At 36.2% G+C, this 26,493-nt stretch overlaps 1 protein-coding gene across 1 annotated transcript in view; it reads right to left on the bottom strand.

Moving 5' to 3' along the window:
* Positions 1-486: 486 nt before the first annotated feature.
* The window catches only part of Trim23 (tripartite motif containing 23), a 28,874-nt gene continuing 2,867 nt past the window's right edge, over positions 487-26,493 (bottom strand). Inside the window, exons 3-11 of the mRNA XM_005392627.1 lie at positions 23,204-23,325; positions 22,019-22,297; positions 20,754-20,936; positions 18,640-18,855; positions 11,642-11,776; positions 7,132-7,261; positions 6,511-6,621; positions 5,333-5,457; positions 487-2,747 (exon numbers count right to left, since the gene is read on the bottom strand). Coding sequence (XP_005392684.1) covers positions 2,568-2,747; positions 5,333-5,457; positions 6,511-6,621; positions 7,132-7,261; positions 11,642-11,776; positions 18,640-18,855; positions 20,754-20,936; positions 22,019-22,297; positions 23,204-23,325 — 1,481 coding nt within the window. The 3' untranslated portion in view covers positions 487-2,567. The remainder of the gene's footprint in view (positions 2,748-5,332; positions 5,458-6,510; positions 6,622-7,131; positions 7,262-11,641; positions 11,777-18,639; positions 18,856-20,753; positions 20,937-22,018; positions 22,298-23,203; positions 23,326-26,493) is intronic.

Here is a 26,493-nt window from a genome sequence, read left to right as displayed (position 1 = left end):
TACACTCCCAAACCCTCAAGCCAGGTTTTAAAGTGGTCATTTCAAGGCAAGGCGGGGTGGCACATGCCTGTAATCCTAGCACTGGGGAGGCCGAGAGTTCAAGGCCAGCCCTGAACTGTATAATGAAACCCTGTCTCAAACAGAGAAAAGAAAAAAAAGTCATTTAAAACGCCATGTTCAGGGGCTCAGCAGGGCACCACCTGCCTGGCAAACACAGGATCCTGAGTTAGATTCCTGATACCAAAAAAATTTTAAAATGCCATGTTCTTTACAATTTAAAAAGGAGTAAAAACTAAAAAGCTTCACACTGTTCACTATAAGGTTTAGCCCCACCCCTTGTTTAATTGTGCCAAGGAGCAAACCTGGGTCTCAGGTAGGCTAGGTCCACCCCCAACCCTTAATGACTTTTTAAGTTGGTTACTAGCAGTAATACTAGATGCATGGTTCAAGAAACAGACTTTGTTGAATAATGACAGGACTTCTTTATAATGATTTTAATATTTTATTGCTGTCTATACTGGTCATGTATGTAAAGCAAATAATGGCTTCTGGTGGTTTTAAGCATTCCTGAATTATAAACCAGGGTGACACACTTGACGGCTGCTTTACATAATCCATACAATATTATTTAAACTTAATACAGAAATTCAGAGCTAGGAGGCAAATCTTAACATAGTGTGTTTAAAACATCTGTCATTCTTAAATTTGACATTTCCCAGGGAAAACTAGCACAGTCTTGACTAATTAGTGAAAGACTACCACAAACAGTAATGGGAGCATGAGAAAAATATTTCTTTAAGAAAAACCAAACACAAACCCTACCAATATATATACATTATGGTCCGGCAGAAGCCAAGTTGTAAAACTGTTCAGTTATATGCTAAGAATGTGAATTACAAAGTTTACCAAAATCAGTGAAACAAGTTATAAGGAAAGCAAGTTCACATGTTAATGCTATACTTTTTTCAATTACCTAGTACAGAAACCAGTTTAAGGGTTCACAGGCAAATGCAACACCATTTTTATTTTTCACAGTTACATTGAAATCAGTGAAATATTAAATAATTTAATTCCAAAGTATCACTTAAGCACACAAACTACTAGTAACAGCATGACCTTTTACTTGAAAAATAAAGGACAAAACACTATACTTATTTACATATTGCCCATAACAGTGATGGACTTTTAAATGCTTTATTTTCTAAAATTATTGTTTAAAAAACATCTGAAGAGTGAACCATAACAGTGCCACCTAAGTCATATTCTGTCATCAGACATCACTGTCCTTACAACAATTCAGCTAGTAAGACAGAAGGTTGAACTTCATCACAAAGTATGAAGAGCATTAAAAAAACAAAAAAAAACTAGCTATTTAAATTAATAAAATCATGCTTTCATGAGTATCGTTTAAAAATGAGAAACAGTAAAGAGCACAATTTTTTTTACTTTTATTCACAACACTGCATAACATGTAAACTTTGAAAGTTTTGTTTCCTTCTGTAGATACCTCTCTCCTCTTAAATAACTGTGAGGCTTTGTCATGAAAAGCCTTGTGGTTTTTTTTTTTTTTTTTGCTGAATAAATGCACTTACTTTGGGAAATATTTTAAAAATAATAGGCATTCCCTACTATTTGGAATAGCAACTCTTAAAGGTTGTTTTCTATTTAGTTCTCTTTTATGGAAAGCTGATTTAGTTCTCTCTTTTATGTAAAGCTATTAGTTCTCTTTTATGTGAAGAACCACAAACTGGTTCTTTGTGTGACTATGTTTGACCTACAATCACTCCTACAAAGCATAGAATATTTTAAAAAGAAACGTGTTGAAAAGTAGAAGGACCAATTTAGAGCTCTGGCCTAGGAAATAAGCCTAGGAGAAGATCAAATGACTCTCACAGTTTTATTAATTACTCTTCATTTTACTAGTTCTAATCTGACACTTGGGTCTAGTAAGATAACATTTCATTCTCTGTTTTATACAAAATGCTTGAGAAAAGTTTTAATAAAACGTATAAAATACTCACTTTATACCTTGTAGTTCTTTGCATTAAAGATGTTCTGTTATAGTGAACAATGAAATAATCCTGTTACTCCCAAATGCAGTTTATTCTATTTCATTAAGCAGCTGCCATGTCTACTACTAAATAGCCAAAATTCAGTGAAAAGGCAGGTTAAAGAAGTTATGACTCCCTTGCTCTACACAAGTTACACTAGGCACTCAGTTGGCATATCTGCTTTTCCACTGGGAAAAACAAAACCTTCACTTATCCTGTCTCTGTGACAACTTTTTTCCCAATATATGGAGTAACATATTATCTGGAAATCTTAAATACACTTTTTAAAAGAATGTATATCTAAAAAATCTCTAGTTAATCCAATTTAATCTGCTATAATAATTCACATTCTGTCACACAACAACTTTTTAAAAGCAAATAACATACTTCGTTCCCAGTGCAAGATTCTTTTCTATGCACATCCTTAATTAACTATAGTATTTGTGATGTAGAATCTTATGTATTACGTGCAAAATAACTCTTAACCACAAAACTAAATAATTGTGGCACTTGAAATCAAGCAACATCCAATACTCCAGCAGCTACAAGTTGCCGTGAGAGCCAGTCCAATCCTTCATACAGCCCCATACCACTTCGAGCATCACAGCCCTGAATATACCAGCTACGGCCACAGCAGAGCTTATGGAGACTGAGAAGTTCAGTAATTTCTTCTACCGACAGTGCTCCAGCAACATCCTAAAAGACATATAGAGTATATTTTATAGTATTTAGTATATTTTTTCAACGTATCCAAATTTGCATTTTTCCAGTTATTATTTATGCAGAAATCTATTGATAGAATTCTAAGAGAAACCTAAACACATTTAAAAATCAGTATTCATCCTTCAATAATTATCCTGAAAGTAGTAATAGAAAAAAGTTTTGGCAAAAATGGTTGTATGTGTATTAATGTGTGTGTGTGCGTGTGTGTGTGTGTACTAATACTCTTACAATGAAATCAGTGAAGGCTATGCAACCTGAGTGGAAGAAACTAAGTCATTATAAGACATCATTTAACAAAAAAGAAATTAACACATACATAACTATTAAAATAGTATATACAGGGTTTATATAATGGAGTTTATCATATTTACCACTCTAAACACCCTTTGTTCCTACTTCTCAGGAACAACAATAAGTAACAATGTCTTATGTAGTTTTCCAGAAAATTTCCATGCATATTGATCCACATAAACACAAAAAAAAACATAGCTGACTTTCTAGAACTTGCCTGATTTTTTTTTAACTTAACACGTTGACTTAAAGTAACTTATCAGCACATGCAGATTTCCTACATTATTTGAATATTGAAAACTGAATTCCGCTGTGTAGATGTAACACGATTTATATAACCAGTCCTACACTGACTACTGAAGTCAAGCTTACATGCTGTTGAAAATCCTTATATACGGGCCCTTTGTATCTGTGGGTTCTGCGTCGAAGGATTCAACCAACAGATTGAAAATATTGAAAAACACCTGCAATAGTACTGAGCATGTACAGCTGTTTTTTATTTATCACTATTCCCTGAATAACAAAGTTAAGCCAGGCATGGTGGCACACACCAGAGGCTGAGGCAGGAGGACTGTAATGAATTCTGAGGCCAGCCTGAAACAACACAGTGTGACTCTGTCTCAAACAACAACAAAAAAACAAGCCCAAAAAGCAAATCAAAAAATCAGTAATAATATTGAAGTGTAATTATTAACAGAATTTATATTGTATTAGGTATTATAAGTAACCTATAGGAAGTTTAAAGTATATAGGAGGATGTGTGTAGCTTACATGCAAATACTATGCTGTTTTATATAAAGGACTTCAGCATCTCCAAAGATTTTAGTAGCTACAAGAGGTCCCAGAACCAGTCCCCATGGATACGGAGAGAAAACTGTGCACACATACATATAACACACTCATACATGTATGTATGTATATATGTGTTTACATAACATCTATAATATGATTTATAGGCTAACCTTTGGATATTTGTCTACAGGATACATTACTATAGATTTTTAGGATATATGCATCAAAAACTTTGCCAGATACTGTCAAACTGTCCTCCAAGAAAATGCCTTGGGCAGGGATTTGGCTCAGTGGTAAAGAGCTTGCCTAACATGTATAAGCCTCTGAGTTTGAGCACCAAGACCAAAAAAAACCTCAGTTTGATAACCACACCATGCATATGAATCTACATGTTCTGAAATAATCTCACTAACAACCTGATAGGTATCTCATTTGCATTTCATCCAGTATAAGTAAGCATAAAGATCAGGAGAAAATTCTTTACTCATCATCCTACTCTTCCCCTCTTGTATTTCTCTACTGGACTTCACTTCTCAACTTCTACATGTACTTAAAATCATTCTCATCCTCCTAGAATCTTGGTCTCAAGATCTGGACATCTTCAGATACAGTGCTTGCAATGCTTTGTTCTCTCCATTCAGTCACTAAATTTTAATACTTCTACCCCTATACAGTCTCTCTGGCCTGCTTCTGCCTTTCTCCTCCTCTACTTCTGGGTCTTGTTAACCATCACATGACTAATTTCAATAGTTGACTGGATTTTATTATTTGTTTCCTTGCCCTGTTTCATTGCACATTCTGCCCCCCAAATTAGTCTTAACACACTGATATGATCTCATCATTCACTAGTCCAAAAACATTCTGATGATTCTTATTTGCTTATGGACTAAAACCTACATTTCTCAGTCTAGCTCTATCAGACTTTCACAAAGTAACTGCACCTGTTATTCTAGATTTTTTTCATCATCCTTTACCTGCACCTCACATACAGATCTGTTTGATGCTCCTAAAAAACACTCTGCTATTATTTTCTCTGCCTGTAATGTTCTTTCCTTTACATTCAAAGTCCTACCCGTAATTTCAACCCCAATCTTAATGTCCACTCAAATCCTATTTTTTACAAATCTTACAGGATCTCACATTTATACCTCTCCTATATTTCTCCCAACCCTTTTTCACTCCTATCCTCTTGTTCCTCATAGTGCGTTATTAAAAGTACTGAAGCTACTTCCAGTTTTCTTTGTGGTAGAATTTTATAGGTGTTCAGAAACATACTACAATCTCTGGTCCACATTAATTCCCTTCTTTCTTTGTATACTCCAAGGTCCCCAGCACTTTCCACATAGATGTATTTAAAATACACAGAAATTTTATAAATTTTTTCTAAAATGGCTCACTTTAAAATCTTTTCAGCCACTTTACGATACAGAATACACAAAATACTAAAATAAGCATTCTAATATAACATGTATTACCTGTTTGTTAGCAAAAATCAGGAGCAAAGCATCTCGGAGTTCTTTTTCTGTTAACAACTTTGCAAGTTCACTGTGTGCTTCATTAATTCTGTCTCTATGACTGCTATCAACAACAAATACAACAGCTACCAAAAAAATTCAATTAATCACTTGTTAGGTTTCAGTGAATAAGCCAAATATTTAATGCTTTCTTTATTATATTATTGCTAGAGTTTATTTACCACAACTATTTCCTGCCTACTTAATGACAGGAACACCTACCAATAATTAATGGTATGATCTTGACTAGTTCACATTACTTCGTAGGTTTAGTTTTCTACCTATGACAGGATTTACAATACTTGCACTATCAAAAGCTGCTCTGTATATCAAATATTTTCCTCTTAATAACTGAAAACATGCTTCTCATACTCTTACTGATGCTACTTACTATTTGAATTCTACTTCCTTTATAAAAAGATAACCTTCAAAAAATAAACAACATATTTATCTTTCCAAAGTATTCCTCTATCTAAGCTAAGCATCCCCAGACTTTCAATCATTGCTCATATTGAGAAGTCCATTTTTTCTATAAAGTATGTTCAGACTAAATGTATTACCAAAAATTGCAAAGTTAAAATTATCTAGTCTCCCATCTAGGTGGCAAGTAGGATGATATATGTATATATCTAACTGGGCCCAAACATAAATAGTAGCAAGGTGGAATATAGGTGATATATACACTTTGGTCAAGAGTAAGCCATTGTAAGGCCTCTGAAAACAACTAATAAATTAGGTACTGGCACTACTAAGGGATTATAATGGGCTAAACGTTTAAATGAACTGAACAACAAAAGCACACAGCATAAATACAACTCTGTACGACTATATTGCCAGTGATCACAACCATGTGAATACTAATGATGTATGTTAACTACCAACAGCAGCCAAGATGTAAGGGTAATCACCTAAACATTAAAGTACAGTTTTTAAGTCTATAATAATGGTTTATTGTGAGTAAGCCAAAAGTATATATCCCAAACTTACCACTATCAATTTTTTAAAAATAAGGGGCCAATCACTAATATACATTGAAGTATTTAATCAATGTTTAAATACTAGTTTTACTAGTATAAATTAATTTACTAAAAATTGTCATCCTAAATTTTTTTAAAATTAAGGTACCATATTTTACTTACCTTGAGTATTGAGGTAATAATGTTTCCACAATGGTCTTAATTTGTGTTTTCCACCTACATCCCAAATGGTGAATTTTAGATTTTTATATTCTACAGTTTCCACATTAAAACCTGTTTTTAAAAAAAAAGGTTACTTTTATACTGAATGTATTTTGCAATGAATGATACAACAAATATAGGCAACACAGTTTGTAATTATGATTCATGAATTATCTGCATGTAGCAATACTTATAAAGCCCAAACAACTCCACTCCTAATCCTGCATGAGATTTAATGGTTGCTAGCCCTCCATAACTCTCCCAGGATCCTTAGGGCCTTGAAATCCATGTAAATATCAACTCTGGACCACTACTACTCCCCTAACCCTCAGCCAGGGCCACCAATCCTCTATTCCCTCTAACTATCCCACCATTATTCTATTCCTTCTTATTATTCTATCATCCACATTTTAATCCCATAACCACAGAATCCTGCATGTTTTTCTCTAAAATGCTGGTGACTTATAGCCATTAAAGAGCCCATCTACACAACAATCAATATCAAATAATACCCAGCTGTAAGCTAGGGTTTGTTTACAAAATGTCCAATAAGGTAAAAACAAAAGCAATATTCTTACTTACCAATTGTTGGAATGGGTTGCATAAACTCATCTTGTTTTAACTTAAACAAAATAGTAGTTTTTCCAGCACCATCTAATCCCAACGTAACAACTCGAATTTCCATTTTGGGTCCAATGTGAACTCTGTTGTCCTATAATTTAAATTATTAAAATCTTTAAGTTTTGATATGGAGTTACAAAATAATAGCATGTGTACCTTTTATTAATAAAACACTTTATTATTTCTATGTCTCCTATACATTCCTAAACATTCCACAATATCCTAAATCTGATGTTCTCAGGAGCTGAATTACTCCCCTGGCTAAATCTGTCCTTAGTAAAAATGACCATTTTATTGTTATATAAGTAAAAAAAAGTACTCATACCCATTTAATTTTCCCAGACATTCTAGCTCAACTGAATCTTTTTTCAATAACAAGTTGTATGCAGTACTAAAACACTCAAAATAAAGATAAAATTCTGTTCACAGATGACGTGATCTTACATATGGAAAACTCTAATAAAAAATTCCTTAAAAATGAATATATGCAAATAACAAAGATGCAGAACACAAAATAAATATGTTAAAATCAGTTGTGTGTTTATACAATAATGAATGATCCAATAAGGAAATTTTAAAAACAATTTCATTTACAAGAGTATCAAAAAAAAAAAAAATACTTAAGAATAAATCCAGGCAAGGAAGTAAAAGACATACACTGTAAACCACAAAGCATCGCTAAAATAAAGAAACCATTAAACACTCCACATGCCTGGATCGGGAAATTAATATTGTCATATATAGTGTCATTACTATCCAAAGTGATGTGCAGATTCAATATAATCACTATCAAAATCCTAATAACACAGGATGGGAGTATAGCTCAGTTGTAGCATTTATCTACCACACAGGCCCTGGGTTCAATCCCAAGACATGGTTTAAAAAAAAATCCCCAATTGAATTATTTGCAGAAATAGGGAGAAAAATCATCCTATAGACTCTCAAGAGACACTGAACAGCTAAATCAATTCTAAAAAGAAAAAGCAAAGTTGGAAAACAAACTTCAAAATATTTACAGAACTATAATAATGTAAATCCTGTGGTACTGGCATAAAGGAAAACATACTACATACCAATAAAATAAAGAGCCCAAATACAAACTTCCACATATATGATAAAGTGATCTTCAACAGGGGTGCCAAAGATCACTCAATGAGGAAAATATAGTCTCTTTAATAAATATTTGAGGGGAAACTGGATACACCCATACAAAAGAATGAAGGTGAACGCTAATCTTATACCACATATGGAACATGGCATTAACTCAAAATAGTACAATATCCCTAAACATAAGACCCAAAGTGATAAGTCTTTGAAGTAAAAAAGAAAAAAACCTCATCATATTAAATTTGACAGTGACTTCCTGGACAGTACAAACACAAAGCAAAAATATTTGAATGGAACTACATCAAACTTAAAATTTATTTTGCATAAAGTGACACAATGCAATAAAAAGCATTCTACAGAAGGGAGAAAATACCTACAAATTAAAGATCTCATAAGGGATTAATATCCAGGATATATAAAGAACTCCTATAATTCAACAACAAAAAATCAAATAATCTAATCAAAATGTGGACATATTATTTGAGCAGACATATTCAAGACAAAATACAAGTCGACTGGACATGGTGGTGCACACCTGTAACCCCAACACTTTGGAGGCTGAGGCAGGAGGATCACTGTGAGTTCAAGGCCAGCCTGGGCTACATAGTCAGTTCAAGGCCAGCCTGGACTGCACAGTGAAAATTTCTCTCAAAAAAACAATACACAAGTGGCCAATAAACACATGAAATGATGAACATCACTAGTCAGCAAAATAATGCAAATCAAGCCAGGTGTGGTGGCACACGCTTGTAATCCCAGCACTCAGGAGGCCGAGGCAGGTGGACTATTCAGAGTTGGAGACCAGCCCGAGCTACAAAGTGAGCTCAAAGCCAGCCTGAATTGCATGGTGAGACACTGTCTCAAAAGGACAAAAAAATAAAAACAACCAAATAATACAAATCAAAAGCAAAACAAGATAAAACCTTACATCAGTTAAGATGGTGTCTGTCTAGGGCCAAATGGAAAATAATGAGTACTGGTTACAATGTAGAAAAACTACAACCCTTGTGCACTAAAGTTGGGATTGTAATATAGAGTAAAAACTATGGAAAATGGTTCCTCAAAAAATTTAAAATAGATCTACTAGATGATCCACTCATTACCTTCACTTCTGGTTTTATGTCCATAAGAATTGAAAGTGTCTATAATATACCCACATTCAAAGCAGCACTTAATAACCAAGAGATGAAAGCAACCTAAGTGTCTACTGACAGATTAATAGGTAAACAAAATACGGTATTGTTGGAGACTGGCCTGCACTACCAGTCGTGGTCCCTGCTCCAGAGGATCCAGCCCACTCCTCTGAGCCTTCCCCACCCAGGCACTGCTTGTAGGGACCTAGTCTTGCTACTATTTGTTACCCTGGACCAAAGGCAAACAAGGATGAACTACACAGACACATAGACTCAATTTGGCAGGCAGGCAGAGGCCTCTTGCCTCTGGGGTAGCCCATCTTCCTTTTATTTACCCAGACACAGGTACAAGCAATTAAAGTAACACAAGCTTCAACTGCCTCTTATTGTCTACTAATACATACTCAGGTAAACAACTTAAAGTCAGCTGTATTGAATTTAGCCTAGAACTTGCAACTGCCATCATCCCTGCATGATGCCTTTCTCCTTTGTGCTCACAGAGGAGGCCAATTAAGCTTCAGTTCACCTCTGGTCTCCCACATGGCATGCACATATACAACGAAAGATTATTCAGCCAAAAAAAAAAAATTATCTCACATGCCACAACATGAACTGTGAAAACACTATGCAAAGTGAAATAAGCCTGTCACAAAAAGATAGATAATGTACTATTCCACTTATATAAAGTAACTAAGCTAATCAAATCCACAGAAACACAGAGTAGAATGGTAATTCCAGGGGCCAAAGTGGGGTGGGGCCAAGTGAGGCAATTATGTTTAAAGAATACAGAGTTTCAGGTTTACAAGATGAAAAGGTTCTGCAAATCTGTTTCACAAAAATATGAGTATGCTTAACAATATTGGAGTTATACTCCCACAAGTGGGTAAAATGGTAAATTTTTTATTATGTGTTTTTTACCAAAATGAAAGTGACACATCCTCAAAATAAAGTACCTTGTACCTATAAAAAGGAATAAAAAATAACTGTATATTGTAATGGAGGGGTTTTTTAGGATGTACAGTTAAGTGAAAAGATAAAAAAAGTATATGATATTATATTTTTCAATGTGGGCAATATGAGTACAAACACACACATACATTCTTCTATTTTTTTTTCAAATGGTATATACAACTAGGAACAACTCTAGTTTACTATCAAATTAAAAAGTGTGGAAGGGACAAGGATAGAAGTTAAACTTCGCTTAAAGAACACTGCTTTGCAGATGTGACTCTAGACCCTGCAAATTGTGTCACATAATTATAAAACAAAGCTAAATTAAAACCACCCCTAAAAACAGAAAGGAAAATAGAGCTAACAAACTGATTTTGTTATTGTTGTTTTGTTTGATTGGGTTTTTTTTGGGTGGTCTTTGTTTTTTTTTTTTTTTTTGTCTTTTGGAGACAGGGTTTCACTATGCAGTTCAGGCTGGCCTTGAACTCACTTTGTAGCGCAGGCTGGCATCAAACCAGCAGCAATTCTCCTGCCCTAGCTTCTTGAGTGCCAGGATTACACACCACCACACCCAGCCTTCACAAACCTTTTTAAATCAAAGGGAATCCAGTATAAAAAGAGAATTAAATGTATCAACCAAATGCCAAATCAGGGCTTTGTTTAGATTCTTTCTCAAAAATATTAATTTGTTTGGAAATAACATGAACAATCAGAATACTAACTGGATACTTGACAACATTAGTGAAAATGTCACAGATTATTGTTAAACTTTTTAGGTATGATTCTGGCTAATCTTTGAAAAAATCCTTATTTTTTGGAGATGCACACTAAAATATTTCATAAATAAAATACAATATTGGAGTAAAATCTTATGATGCTAGAATTTACTTCAAAATATCCCAGAGACTGCAGGTAAAGGAGTTGAATAAAGGACACATGACATAATAAGCTTATACTTGTTAAAGTGAGTAATGAATACAGGAAAATTCATAATATATTTTTTCTATTTTCCACTGATGAAGTTTTCTTAGAAATGCTTATTACATTCATGTGATCAATAAACATTGTATGTATGTACTGAATTACCATAATGTATCTCATAAAGATGTACAAATTATAAAAAAATTTTTTTTTTTAAAAAAGAACCTGTCCTTGAGGGGAAATTTTTTCCTTAAAAAGTCTGGTAATTAATTTCTTAGTTGTATATTTGAGCTGATTATGAAGAAATGTAAATCAATCATGATTTGTCTGAAAACACATCTAAACATAAAGTGTTTTACCTTTGTAAAAGTGACGGGGATGCTGGCATCCAACTGAATATGATCTGCAACCTCTGTAAACTGCTGTTGCTGTTTCTGCAATGTTTCCAATAACCGTGTAATTTCTTGTTTTGCCAAGACAACTCTACAATCATCCTAGAAAAGGAATAACAATATTTCTCATAAACTTTTTCTTAAAGAAACAGAAACTTACCATTGCCAACGTGGAATACAGTTCCATTTAACACTACAGTATTCAATTATTAAATGTAAACTTGAAGCGCCGGCCTTTGGGCCCACCCCTAGCCAGGCAGGCACCTGGGAGATGAGCAGTTGGTGCCCAGGAAGTTGTATGGCAGCGCATGCTAGTGCACGCCAGCCCACAAACCAGCCACCACCACGCAGTCGAAAACTATCATGGCACACAGAAGCAATGACACAACTGGCCCGCCACACGCTGGCCGCAGATGCCTGCCTGGGGACATGCATGAATCATCCCAACATGGAGAAAACCCTGGGAATACATGCCACACAACTGGCCCCTCTTGCCCCTGCTGTTGAGAACTACAAAGGTCCAGAGTCAGCAGAGGAGCAGCTGCTGAACAAGGACTCGGAGAACACAAGAATACAGGCTACGCCTGAAGACTCAGAGGTCTAGTTGACTGGGGTCACAAGAGCCATTTGGAAGCTGGAAACCAGGAGGACCTTGCGTGATACCTGGAGAGACCCCCTGGAAGCCATTCTTCCCCTGACAGTACAGGCTGCGGTGGAGGAACAACATGGAGCTCCGGAGAGGTCTGCACTGACATTCCTGTTGCCTGTGCTGATGGTTGGGGAAAGGACACTAGTGGTTGCGGGGTCCCAAAGCGCTGGGAGGCTGGAGAGAAACAGTTACAAAAAATGGCTTTTGCCCCAGATGGCTCACTTGAGATGTTAGTAAGAATTGCCCTCAGTATTCTACAGCCATGACGAGGAGGCCAAGGAGAGAAAACAAAGAGACTGAGAAAAAGCAGCTGCTTTTGCTGCAGCACTGAGAGAAACAGACCCTAAGTCTGATTCTCGGGGCCCCAGGAAGAACTCGCTGACTGCATTCATCTGCTACCACTGTTAAAAGCCAGGCCACCTCAAGAGGGACTGCCCTAAGAAGCCCCCTGGGCCATGCCCTGAATACAAAGGAGACCACTGGAGATCTGTCCGCCCTCTGAAGTGGAGGCCCCAGAGCTCAGACCCATCCTACCAGTTAGTCCAACAGGAATAAGGGGGCCCAGGGCATACTCTGCCTTCTCTGGCCAGACTGTCACCTCCATGGAGGAGCCCCGGGTAATCATGACTACAGAGGAAAAAGAAAACAGCCTATTGCTAGACACAGGTACAAGTCTCTCGGTCCTTCTTTTCAATCCTGGCCTTCCTTCCAGCAGTCAGACCTCAGTGAAAGGAGTCACTGGTGAGGAGGTAATATGCTATTTTTTCACAACCATTAGGCTGCACCTACTTGTTAGATCTTTCTTGCGTATCTCTGTCTTCCTGAGAAACCACTTTGAAGATACCACCAGGTCTTACAGCAGCCGTTGATACTTTCCTACTAATCTGTCCATAACTCTCTAATGTTTGTATTGTTCCTACGCTATTTTGTAAATGGATGTATATTTATTACTATGTGTTTCCTACAACAACCACTGAGAATAGTCAATGAATATTCAATGGTCAGTCATTTATAGCTCTAGTTATTTTCTTTAGAAACCACTTTGAAGATACCAAAGTATAGTACAACAACCACTGATAATAACCTACCACTTTTGTCTGTAACTCACTATTGTCTATTTGTTTTCCTGAGAAACTGTCTTATAGATAACAATATGTAAAACTACAACCATTGATAATTTCCTACCACTTTGTAATTTGGTAAGCCCCCCTATTACTATCTTACCTTTCTTTTACTCTTTAAAATTAAAAAAAAAAATGTAAACTTGACCAGAATTACAGTACATGAATATTAAAAAATTTAAGGACCTAAAAGAAAAATAAATAAATTGTATAATGTTCACAAATGAAGAGAATAAAACATAATTACATGTGATGATATGAATTCTGCAAATATAATGTAATCTAAGACATGACATAGAGAACTCATCCTGTATAATTCCACTTATATAATTATCAAAACAATTAAAAGTAAAATAGCCATCAGAAGTCAGAAAAGTTAGCCAGATGCACTAGCACATATCTATAATCCCAGCTACTTGGGAGGCTAAAGACAGGAGGACTGTAAATTTGAGGTATCTAAACAACTTATACCTTGTGTCAAAAATAAAAAAATAAAAAGGTTTGGAGATGTAACTTAGTAGTTGAGCACTTGCCTAGCACACACAAGGCACTGGGTTCAATCCCTAGTACCAAAACAAACAAACAAAAAAAAATAGGAAAGAAAGTTCTTCATCTGTGCAGAGTTAGGCAAATAGCAAACAGAAGGGACTTCTGAAGTACTGGCAATCTTATTACTTGATCTGAGTGCTAGTTACACACTAAGAGATCAACCTAAAAATTCAGTCAGCCAAGCATTTATGTACACACTTCTCTACGGTCATTCCACTTCCACATTAAATTTGAAAAATAATATATGTATTGGTTTCTTAAAAAGGACAAAAATCAAACTGTGAAGTTTCCCTCTCACTCTAGATCAACAGGCCCTCTCAAAATAAAATATTTTCCAGTCCTAAATATTCTATACATGTACCAATATAGTTTTCATATGAAAATAATCTCCTGAGCTAGGGATATAGGTCACTGCAGAGCACATGCCTAGCCTATGAGATACCCCAGGTTTGAACCTCTGCACCACAAAAAAAGAAACAGTCAAAAAAAACTTTCAAGGATGATGGCAGTATTATGATCTGTTTTGCTCATTGTTTAATACTTATATTAGGTGATAAAAATTATAGTTGCTCAGAACAAAGTTTTAATTTATTCTTGCTTTCTCTCTCCCTCAGACCCCACATAAAATCTGACACTATAACCTATGAGATATTTGGGCACTTCTAACACCCAGTATCCAAACCACCAAGTCTCTCCTGAATTCTAACAACAGTCTCTTGCTGAACTCCTTCTTTACATCTTCAGCCTCCTTCAGTGTATTTTTAACACGTCAGCCAGAGGGATCCTTTTAACAAGTTCTCAAAACACTACAATGATCGCCCCATCACCATCAATTAAAGCTGAAGTTGTTCAAATTAAATGCCAATATCTTGCACTCTGAGTAACTAATTTAAAGATAACAATATCTAATGTATTAACCATGAGTTCAAGTCCAGCCTGGGCTACAAAGTGAGTTCAAGGCCAGCCTGAACTGCACAGTGAAACCCTGTCTCAAAAACATACATACATACATACATACATAAATAAATAAATAAATAAGAGAAAATAAAATAAAATGTGGTGTATAAAGATGACCTGAAGGACTTTACAACAAATGAAATAAGTCAGGTGCAGAGACAAACACTATACTACCTCAATCACATACGAAATCTAAAAGACTTACTCTAGTAGAAGCAGAAAATAGAACAGTGGTTAACAGACGCTGGAAAGGGTGTGGAGGAAAGAGAATAGAGAGAGGTTGGTCAACCAGCACAGATACAACAGAAAGAAGGAATAAATTCTGGTGTTCTATTACACTACAGGGTGAATACAGAATGACAATAATATACAGATTGAGTACTCTATGTGTGAAATGCTTTGAATTAGAACTGTTTCAGATTTTAGGGATTTTTAGATTTGAGAATATTTATATAGATGTTACAGTTGAACATCTTTAATTCAAAAAACCTAAATCTGAAAAGCTCCAAAACTAAAAATTTTTTCAGTGTCACATTGGCACTCAAAGAGTTTCAGAGTTTAAACCAGGCATGGTATAGTGGGACACATGCGTAATCCCAGTGAGGCTAAGACAGGAAAATCATAAATTCAAGCCCAGTCTAGGCAATTTAACAACTTAGTGAAATGTTGTCTCAAAAAATCCCAAAAAAATCAGATTCCAGAACATGGATTTTTGATTTCTGGGTACTCAACCTACATTGTATACTTTAAAATAGCTTAAAGGGAGGGTTTGTTAACTTCTAATTTTAAAATATTAGCCATTCTAATTGGAATGACCAAAGCACAATGCATTGAGGGCCAGATTTGCATTTCCCAGATGATTAGTGGTGTTTGCTCATTTTGGATTAGATTATTTGGGGGTATTTTGCTGTTATTTGAATTCCTGTCAGATATACAGTTAAGAGATACACAGAGAGATATATATTAAGTTCTTCCTGTTCAGTGCTCTCACCACAAAGAAATAATAAATGTTTGAGATGATAGATATGCTAATTTCCCTGACATAATCATTATACAATTATCTTGGTTACTTTTCTCTCATTGCTGAGACAAAATACCTGATGCCTAAAATTAAGGAAGGGAAGGTTTATTTAGCTCACAGTTTGTGAAGGTTTCAGTCCATATTCAGCTGGCTCCAAGAAAGGGTGGCACATGGCAGACAGCAATAGTTCATAGCAGCGGAAGGAAGCACAAGCAACAAGAGCAAAAAGGGAAGAGCAGAGCAAGCAAGCCTCTTTCCCTCCCTTGTATTGTATGTGGGCTACCAGCCCCAGGGTAGCTGTAGTAATCACACAATCGCAGCACTGGACCATGAATCAATAAAAAACTCTAGCCTACTGTGGGGGTGCAGGCCTGTAATCCCAGCACTCTAGAGGCTGAGGCAGGAGGGTTGCTGGGCATTTGAGGCCAGCCTGGACTACAAAGTGAGTTCAAGGCCAGCCTGAACTGAAAAGTGAAACCCTATCTCAAAAAGACTAAAAAAAAAAAAACCCTCTAGAAGCCCACCCCATGAGTTCAGGAGGCTTTGTGGGGGACATCTAGACACAAACCATAACAACAATATGTACATCAAAACAGCAATTGTAGCCCGTAAGTATGTAGAATTATTATATATTAATTAAAAATTTTAAAACAAGAAAAAACTAGGGGTTCTATGTTAAAAACAAATCCAAGACCCAATTTTAGGTGCATTAACACAATGGAATAATATATTGCTGACAATAACCAATTATCTTGACAGAATACTTCAGAAACTCTTCAAAATTTTAGATACTGCATAAATATGAACATATTTTTTCATAAAGTAAATATGAAAATACTCAGTCAGGAAATATGACTTAGGACATTATTCTGTTTTGATGTTGCCGTGTAGCTTGATCACCCACCATGAGTTGAACAAGTATTTAATAAATTCTATCTATTGATATACAAAGTATTTAAACATAGAAAGATGAACCAGATGTACCCAGACAGCTTCTGGGGCAAATATGCATACTATATCATTAAAGGTCAAGTCAGAAGACATAAATAATCCAGTTACTTGAACATAAAGAACTTAATATAGATGGGATTTGTAGCACATACCTGTAATCCCAGCACTTGGGAGGCTAAGGCAGGAGGATTGCCACAAATTTGAGGTCAGCCTGGGCTATATATTGAGTTCAGGCCAGCCTGAACTACACAGCAAGATCCAATCTCAAACAAAGCAAAACAAAACAAAAAAACCTAACTAGATGTAATTATTAAGTAGATGGTTGAAAGTGTAGTATCATGGAGGTAGCAACTGTAGGAAATAGCTAACATCCAAAGGGCTGGGGAATAAAGGGTAAAAATTAGAATTAATAAAACTTAGAAATTCATAGATGGGGCTGCTTACAGCTAAAATGCAGACCTCTGAGAAACTGTTCCTTCACTGTAAGGAGTGACAGTCACTGAAACCCCACACAAACCGGTACCCACAGGAAGCCTAGCTGACTCCTGCCTTCCAAATTTCCTCTAGTGGCCTCTATAGACAACACCTAAAAGGGAGCAAGCTGCCTACACAGGCAAGTGGTTTATAGACTTGTAGCCCACTATCACAAAACAGACAATAGGAGAGAAGGACTGGAGCTGAAAGACAACTTAATAAGTTGCATACACAACAACTGCTACAATTCAATGAAATAAGACTAAACACCAAACAACTCAAGACTGATGAGGTTACACACTGGCCACTTTCCCGTACGTACAATCAGATATTTCACAGAAAAGACATTGTAAGAGTAAAAGGTGTAGCCTACCATAATTTGAAATGAACATAATAATTAGCAGTGCACCCATAAAAATAAGGTAAATGGCAGCTGTTCTAAAATTCCTACAGTAGTGATTACCCTTATGTCTCCTATTTATGAAAGCAGATACAAAATGAGGAATCTAATTTATTTAAAAAACAAATCATCTGCAAACTGGGTAACAAATTGCTTATAATACCTCAACCATCACAAAATATGGGTTTGCTGTAATACTGAAGAACTATCAAATTAGAACAGAGGCAGAGAACACTTGCTAGAAGTCATCCAAAAAAAAAGACTAAGGAAGAAAAAGCTCCAAAGATTAGCAAACATTTGAACAAAACCTTGAAGGCAAAGGAAGATTTCCACTAACAGAAAAGGAAGGCACTCTAAGCAGAAACAATAGCATACCTGGCAAAGAACAGCAACAAAGCTTGGCATGACTGAAAGAGGACAAGAAGTTACAGGGTTCCTAGAATCAACAGCTTTACAATGGAGAGGGTAAATGAAGAACAGGACATTGATATGGTTAAAGTGGTAATTTGAAGGTACAGACCATGTCCTAAGAACAATATCAATGTATGCAGGACAGCTCAAATGGTAACTGAATTAATAAAATAAAATAGTGTATATCTGCTGAGCATGGTGGTGCATGCTTGTAATCCCAGCACTCGGGAGGCTGAGGCAGGAGGATCACCTTGAGTTTGAGGTCAACCTGGGCTTCATAAGCAAGTTCAAGGTCAGCTTGCTCTACACAGCAAGACCCTGTCTCAAAAAAACAAAAATCAAAACTAAAAAAAAAAAAAAGAATAATGTGTATCTCTGGTTACATCTATTGAACCTTACAACTATGGCTATAGACATATTTAAACCATTTACCTGCTGCAAAGTTTTTTCACAATGGAGGCAGGCAGTTGAAACTTGAGACAACAAAATAGTCATATCTTCTTGTTGTTGCCTGAGCCAAATCAGTTTTTCACGAACATGAGCATCAACAACACTTAGAGCCATTTCTTCTTGACGACACAGAGTTTCATGTAGATCAGAAAAATAAGCTCGGACACAGGATCGTGCATTCTCTGCAGTACCTGGTACCTAAGGAATATAGTAAATTTTAAACACATGTAACCTAAACAAATATTTTATACATCTATACCCTTACAAATTCTAAAATTTAAACCTCTACAGTAGAGCTTTCCCTTCAACTACAGACTCTGAATATCTAACTGTTTATGAATGACATCTCAAGCAAAATGAAATACCTAATCTCCAGACTCCCCAACCCCCAAACCTAGTTACCTCCATCTCAGTAAATGGTAACTCCATCCTCCAGGTTGTTGAAGCCAAAAAGAAAAAATAGGAGTCATCCTTAACATCTCTTCCACAAACCATAACTAGCCCTTCAGCAAATTTCTCGTGACTTCAAAATGTATCCAGAACCTGATCATGCTTTACCACCCTCAATTCAACAACCTAGTCCAAGCATTATCATCTCTGACCTTGTTATTAGGAGGTCTGAGCAAAATATACATTGAATGTTTAAATTTTTAAATGTTACATTAAAGATATATTGCCATTAATCCCCCTCAAAATATCTCCCTCAGTTCAAAAATACTTATTTTGTCATCTCTGCTACTTCCTGAAGTAATTCTGGAAGTCCTCCTCTGTGTCTTTACTTGGGGTGATTATAGACACACTGTGAATGCTGCTGCTAAGCGGCAACGGGAAGGCAGGCTTGGGAAAACATGATGGTGCGTTCTCATCCTCCCTACTCATGGAATCTGGCACTGTGTGACTTCTGGCTCCTCCCCAGTGTCAAAATGACTATGAAAGGCAAACGTTTTCAATCAGCTCAGACATTAGGGTAGTCACAATAGCACAACTAAAGACACTCATAAAAGAGAACTTCCAGAACTGTTTCAGAAAGTGGAAAGAGTAAGTGTACCTTAGGCGAGAGGAAGTATTCTAATGGTGATTAATGGCAATGTGTATTTCACCATAATAATTTTTTAATTTAAACATTCACTGAATTTTTAATCACAGTCGGTTTAATAGCTTCTAACTGGTCTAACAGCTTGACCCTCCAAATTACCTGACCGATTAATATCAACAATCAATCATAAGACCTACTTATTCTACTTCCTTAAAAACCTCAAATCTCGGGGCTGGGGATTTAGCTCAGCGGCACAGCGCCTGCCTGGCAAGTGCGAGGTCATGAGTTCAATTCCTGGTACGGGGCGTGGGGGGGGGGGGACACACAAAAAAACCTCAAATCTCAAGTCCATCTTACTCTCCATTCTGACTACCCTAGCAGTACAGGCTATAAACACCTCAGAATCAGAAACTTTCAACAATGTCTGAATAGATCTTCTTGCTTCCAATATGTTGTTCTTCCAATTTATTTTCTGTATTTAAAAGCAACCTTGTTTAATAAAATCTGACTATGTCATTCCTACATCAATTCTTGAATAGCTCATCAATGCACTTAAGTTCCAAACTCTTTAACATGGCTAAAAAGATCTTGCATGATTTAGCCTTTAACTCTCCAACCTGTCTTCTTGCCATGAAGTTTTAAGAGCTCAAGTGAATTTTAAGTTTCTTCATATCCAGTCCTCACTTTTCAGCATTTTAACATATTCTACCCTCTCTGGAACAGCTCACTCCTTACCACAATCTTCTCCTTGACCAAACTCCTTCAAATCTCAGTTTAGACATGACTTCTTCTAGAAAGCCTTCTTTGACCCACACAAATTGTTGCCCCTTTTATGTGCACTCCACGTTTCCCTACCAGACATGCAAAATAGTTCTCACACTAACACACAGCCTCCTTTTCATAACAGATGACAACTTCCATCCAAACAATACTCTTTAAAAAGTTATTTTCAGTCACTAGTGCGGTACCAGCACACTGTAACGGTGCAATACTTACTAGAAGGTGAAAAGGTGAGAATGAAAAAGGGTAAGAAGATTAAAAAAGAAGAAAAAATCCATACATGTTCTGTGTGAGCCATTCCAATTCCATCTTCTACTATTTGTTCTCCTCCTTCAATGTGCTGAACGATTCCAACTAATTTTCTAGAATAATCTGAGATTTCCTCAGTGAAGGTCCGTATGCAGTGAGCCATATCTAAAATTGATGCTCGGATCTGGTTAGCTTCTGGTTCCAATACTGAATGCTATAAAATGCAACATAATTATAGAATTCACAAAACTGGCTAATGATATAAAAACTACTTTAAATTCTGCTTAATACCAAAAAAAAAAAAAAATCAGCCACAGATGGCTTTTATAACATTTTTAGAAAAAGTACAGCATAACAAGTTAAAAACTCACTTTTACTTCTTCATAAGAGAACTACACTACAACTATACTATTTAAAATTTGGAAGTCCATGTATCAGACAAGAAACCTAGGGACTATGTCCAAAATTATATCACCATAGTTCATCAGTAGACATAAATATTATGACATTATCCTGTGCATTATGAAAACATACACATAAAGAAGGCTTTTGTTTCCTACTAAAAAGTTCTTTTTCTTCCTTTGGAATTACTGGAGATTGAACCCCGGATCCTGGACATGTTAGGCAAGCACTCTACCACCGACCTACCCTAATCCTTTACTTTTAAAATTTTACTGTGAAATGAGGTTTCACTAAATTGCACAGGGAGACTCAAACTTGCAATCCTATTGCTTCAGCCTCCCTGGTAGTTAGGATTATAAGTGTGTGCCACTACACCAGGTTAGAAAGATATTTTTCAGTAAAGAGTTATTAGGGCTGAAATTTTTATGACTTTAAAAAATCTCTCAAGCCAGGCATGGTGATACATGCCTATAATTCCAGCATTTTCTAGGCTGAGACAGGACGATTGCTCTGAGTTTGAGAGCAGTCTGAAGCCAGCCGTTGTGGCACATGCATGTAATTCCAACACTTGGGAGGCTGAGGCAGGAGGATCACTGCAAGACCAGCCTGGGCTACAAAGTGAGCTCAAGGCCAGCCTGAACTGCATAGGGAGACTCTGTCTCAAAAAGACAAAAAAGAAGGGGAAAAAAAAAAGAGCAGTCTGAACTACATAGCAAGACCCAGTCTTTAAAAAAAAAAAAAAAACAAACAAACTCATTTCATGCTACCAAGACAAATCCACACATCACTTAATTCTTCTTCAATTCTTCATTCTAGCATAAAGAACCAGATCAGAGAAAACAAATGGTAGGCTGGTAAATTAGCTAGAATCATCTAATTTAGTAAAATTCATACCTTATGACCTTGGTGTTTTCCATATTCTTTGCAGACACAGCACATGAGGGGGCAGGTCTGACAACCTTCTTCCAAGCAAACAAACTCAATGGCATGTACTTGGTGCTGAGAGCACATGGTTTTCTCATGAGGTTTATCAGCTAGAGGCACTCGCCTGTGCTTTGCTAATGTCTTTGTAGAATGCGTAACTTGAGAACACTCTGAGCACAAATGAGTAGCACACACAGTGCAATATACAGATGCAATGTGAGCTTCATCTTCATCACAACGAATGATACTCTGACAAAACAAAAATTAATGGCTTAAAACTGAATCCAGTAAATATGACATAGCAAATTTGAAATGTAATACTCCATAATCTTACAAAAATTTATATATGTTAAAACAGAAAATTCCTTAGGCCAATTTTGTCAAGTGGAGTATATTGGAGCAAAGAAAACAAACCAGTGCAAAGAAAAAATGATTTGCAACCTGGGCATCTCCCAGAACAGTTTCAAAGAACTTCCACCAACAATGCAATCAAGTAGGATTTATTTTAAAAAGTAGAAGTGAGATACAGAAAATAACTGGCTACAGCTTAGTTAATCCACCAATGGATTGGCAACCTCCAACTAACCACTGATTAGTTACTATGATTAAACAAATTGTGATTATATCCTATATATGTTTAGTCTGTTGGGCTCAGCACAGATATCCAGTTCAAAGTCATGGCCTCCCATAAGTTTCATTTAATAACAAAAATATATTCATAACTAAGCTACTATCTTTAAGACATTTTCCCTGTACATGAAGTGGTCTCTTTCATGGAGTTTTTTGTTGTGGTTATTGTACTTCACTGTTGACTAATATACTTTTGCATCTTCTGTTGTCATGTAGCTTACATATTTTTTACTCATCCAATCCTATTATTCACTCTATCCTTGGGTAGAATTGAATTATAATAAGTAGGAAATTTTACATATAAAAGAGTTTAGGAATACTATTTTCAAATAATTCAAGCTGCAGTTGTACTTTTATTATGTTGTGAGTAGTGTAGTCTTTAGAAGTATAACGTAATAAAAAGCTGTGTTTCTAGAAATTTACCTGCTAAAGGAAGTGAGGTACCATTGTGTTAATAATAGCAAATATTTTAAACTAAAGGAAAAATCATCTTGTAACAAATATTTTACCAAGTTGAATTAATACCTCTCCAGATATGCCAATGGCTTCTTCTGCAGCTCCATACTGACCAATATGTCCATTCTGTAGTCGTTCCAAAAGCTCCAATAAAGCAAAATTTTTTTTCAACCCCCAAACACCTGAATCTCCTAGAACATAAAAACAAAAACCATATGTAACAAAATGTAATGTGAATCCTTTTATCACAGAGCTCGAGACAAAAGTTTCACTTTCACCATGTCTCACAGAGTGGCCTCAAATTCACAATCCTGCCTCATTCTACTCTAATTATTGGGATTATAGGCATGGGATACCATGCTTGGTCATTAATAATGTTTCAGTCTTAAAAATCCAAAATTTCTCCATTTTGTTTTTATTCCAGAACAACTACTTTGTTAGTGTTCTTTTTAGAAAACAGAATTCCTTAGCATCCCAGGCAGAAATATACATTATTTATTTTTTTAAACAGGGTTTCACTATGCAGTTCAGGCTGGCCTTGAAGTCACTATGTATGTAGCTCAGGTTGGCCTTGAACTCATTACATAGTTCAGGCTGGACTTGAATCCACTATGTAGTTCAGGCTGGGCTCAAACTCATGACAATCTTCCTGCCTCAGCCTCCCAACTCCCGAGTGCTGGGATTACAGGCATGGGCCACTATACCTGGCTAAAAACATACTTTAAAATTCTACTTTTCTACCAATTAACTTAAAAATCCTATTTTATCACTGACTTAATATACAACAAGTGCTTTCAATTGTTGAACTGTAATCTACAATAAGAAATATCAATAGGGCAGCAGCACCAAGATAGCAGAGTGGTAAGCAGCAGAGAAAGAGTCTGAGAGTCACAGTCCAGATACTGAAATATAGCAACATGAGGAACACAAGAAGGAGGGAAGAGGGTCTCTTGTATCCAGAAAGGATCTGAAGCATGAACTGAAGTATACAGAGAGAGTAAAGAGAGAAATTTCAATGAAGAAGGAGGAGGTGGCTGGTGGTGCCTTCTCCTGAGACGGGATTCACTGCAAAAGAAAAGCAATTGAAATCTGTGGACACACAGTGACTGCTGGTGACCCCAGAGGCCTCCACGGAGAAACACAGCAGTGGAGGGGAGCATCAGATGTGAAGGACTGCACTAGCTGGCTGTGAGTGGTGAGGGCTCAGTTGTGCAGCACAGGAGGGCAATTGACTGGGAGCCACCTTGGAGAGGGGCCAACTGAGCTCTGCACTCAGCAGCTGCTGACTCCATCTAGTGGCTCCCAGCTGGGCTCAGATCCACACTGAGTCTGGTCTTGGTCATAAGATGCAGACTTGCTGAGATTATGCACAACACCGCCAAAAAGCTACTGCTGGCTTGCTGGGATGAATCAACAGATCCAAGTCTCCATCTCCACAAGTTGTCTACCAGTCACAACAGAGATATACCTAGAAGCAGACTCCCTCCCTTTCTCTCTCTCTCTGTTTTATTGTTGTGGTGGTTTTGTATTTGTTTTTTGGTTTTTCTTTTTGTTTAACATTAGTGGTAATTTTCTTTTAAAAGAAGGATTTAAAAATAATCATTTTTACTTCTTTCCACTTTTTTATTTTTCCAAATTTTCTACAATGTATATAAACATTCCTATAATAGAATTACAAATAGGATTTTAATAGAATTTTAAAATGACATCCTATGCTAGCCATGGTGGTGCATGCCTAAAATATAATAGAATTTTAAAATGACATCCTATGCTAGCCATGGTAGTGCATGCCTATAATCCCAGCACTCAGGAGGCTGAGACAGGTGGATCACTGTGAGTTCAAGGTCAGCCTGGGCTACACAGTGAGTTCAAAGACAGCCTGAACTATATAGCAAGACCCTGTCTCAAAAAAAAAAAAAAAAAAAAATCCAACTGTATCAAAGGGAACTAACACATATTCCAGATTGGAAACCTAGTGGAAAAACACAAACACAAACAAATAAAAAACAAAACTACATACATGCCACAGTAATTACAATTTCTTAACTAAGGGAGATTTTTTTCTAATGTTGGTATGATCATATTCATATTTGATTTCAACCTAAGATGCAAACAACCATTCCCCGTCATAGATTTCTACTTCAGTTAAACAGTCAATATATTAATACCTTACCCTGTGGTATTAATGTAGAAAAAGTACAGTGCTTCTCAAAACAGTAGAAGAAAAATTTTAGCCTTCATCTGCAAAAGTTACTATTTCTAAGTATGATTTTTCATAAAGAAATATATACAGCACTTACGTCTTAAAAATAACAGCTCAAATAGAAGAACATCAGAATACAGACATTTCTACTACCTCTATTATTTCTAGGCACAGAGACCCCATTTTGCATCTAACTGCACTTTAGAATCTTCAAACTTCAGATGAACTCACTCTTGTTCCCAAAATCTTGTGTTAAGCAGTTTCCACTTATAAGCAGCTTCTATTTTTGATAAAATGCTTTCTGACACATGCTGTAATAACCCCATAAATATGACTATCACCATGTGCTCAGAAATACGCTGTACTCCACCTTTCTGGAAATATCCAGCTATTTTTAGAAACTGGACCAACTACTATAAAACCTGCTGTTTCCCTATCCCCAGGGTTGATTTGGGGTATCACCAGAGGCCTAAATAAAATCTGGCTTATTCCATCTTGGCCTGTATGAATGATTCTGGTTACCTGCCATAACAATGCTATCTGTAATGATATTATCCCTATCATATAACAGTATCTGGTAAACAGACAATGCATTTACATTAAGGATGACTAAAATCCTAAGAAAATATTTTAAAACCATATTTCTGCACATTTTAAAGCTTCCTAGTCTAAAAGTATGGGTATTCTTACTTACTCTGTAAGTGGATAAATTTTTTTAAACTGTTCCACTCTTTATATAGTACAACAACTCTAAAACAAGTCTTTGTTTTTGTTTTTTGGTTTTTGGTTTTTTTTTTTCTGGTACCGGGAATCGAACTCAAGACCTTGCACTTGCCAGGCAGGTGCTGTGCTGCTGAGCTAAATCCCCAGCCCCTAAAATAAGTCTTACATCATGCTACTAACCAGAAAAAATGGCAGCTTTAAATGCTTTAGAGAAAATTTCTTTATCTAAGAAGAATAAACTTATAGAAATGAAATTACTTTTGTAAAATAAATTTTCCAATGTTAATAAAAGTCATTATTTCCAAATCTCGTATGCCAAAGTAATAACTTGTTTCAAATATACAAAGCAAAGTTTTAGAAGTAAGCAAGAGACGGGCTGGGGATTTAGCTCAGCGGCAAAGCGCCTGCCTGGCAAGCGCAAGGTCGTGAGTTC

The sequence above is a fragment of the Chinchilla lanigera genome, unplaced genomic scaffold, assembly GCF_000276665.1.
Source record: "Chinchilla lanigera isolate Chin_1 unplaced genomic scaffold, ChiLan1.0 scaffold00045, whole genome shotgun sequence".
Taxonomy (NCBI): Eukaryota; Metazoa; Chordata; class Mammalia; order Rodentia; family Chinchillidae; genus Chinchilla; species Chinchilla lanigera.
The sequence above is the reverse complement of the archived record's forward strand: the minus strand, read 5'-3'. Positions and strand labels throughout refer to the sequence as shown.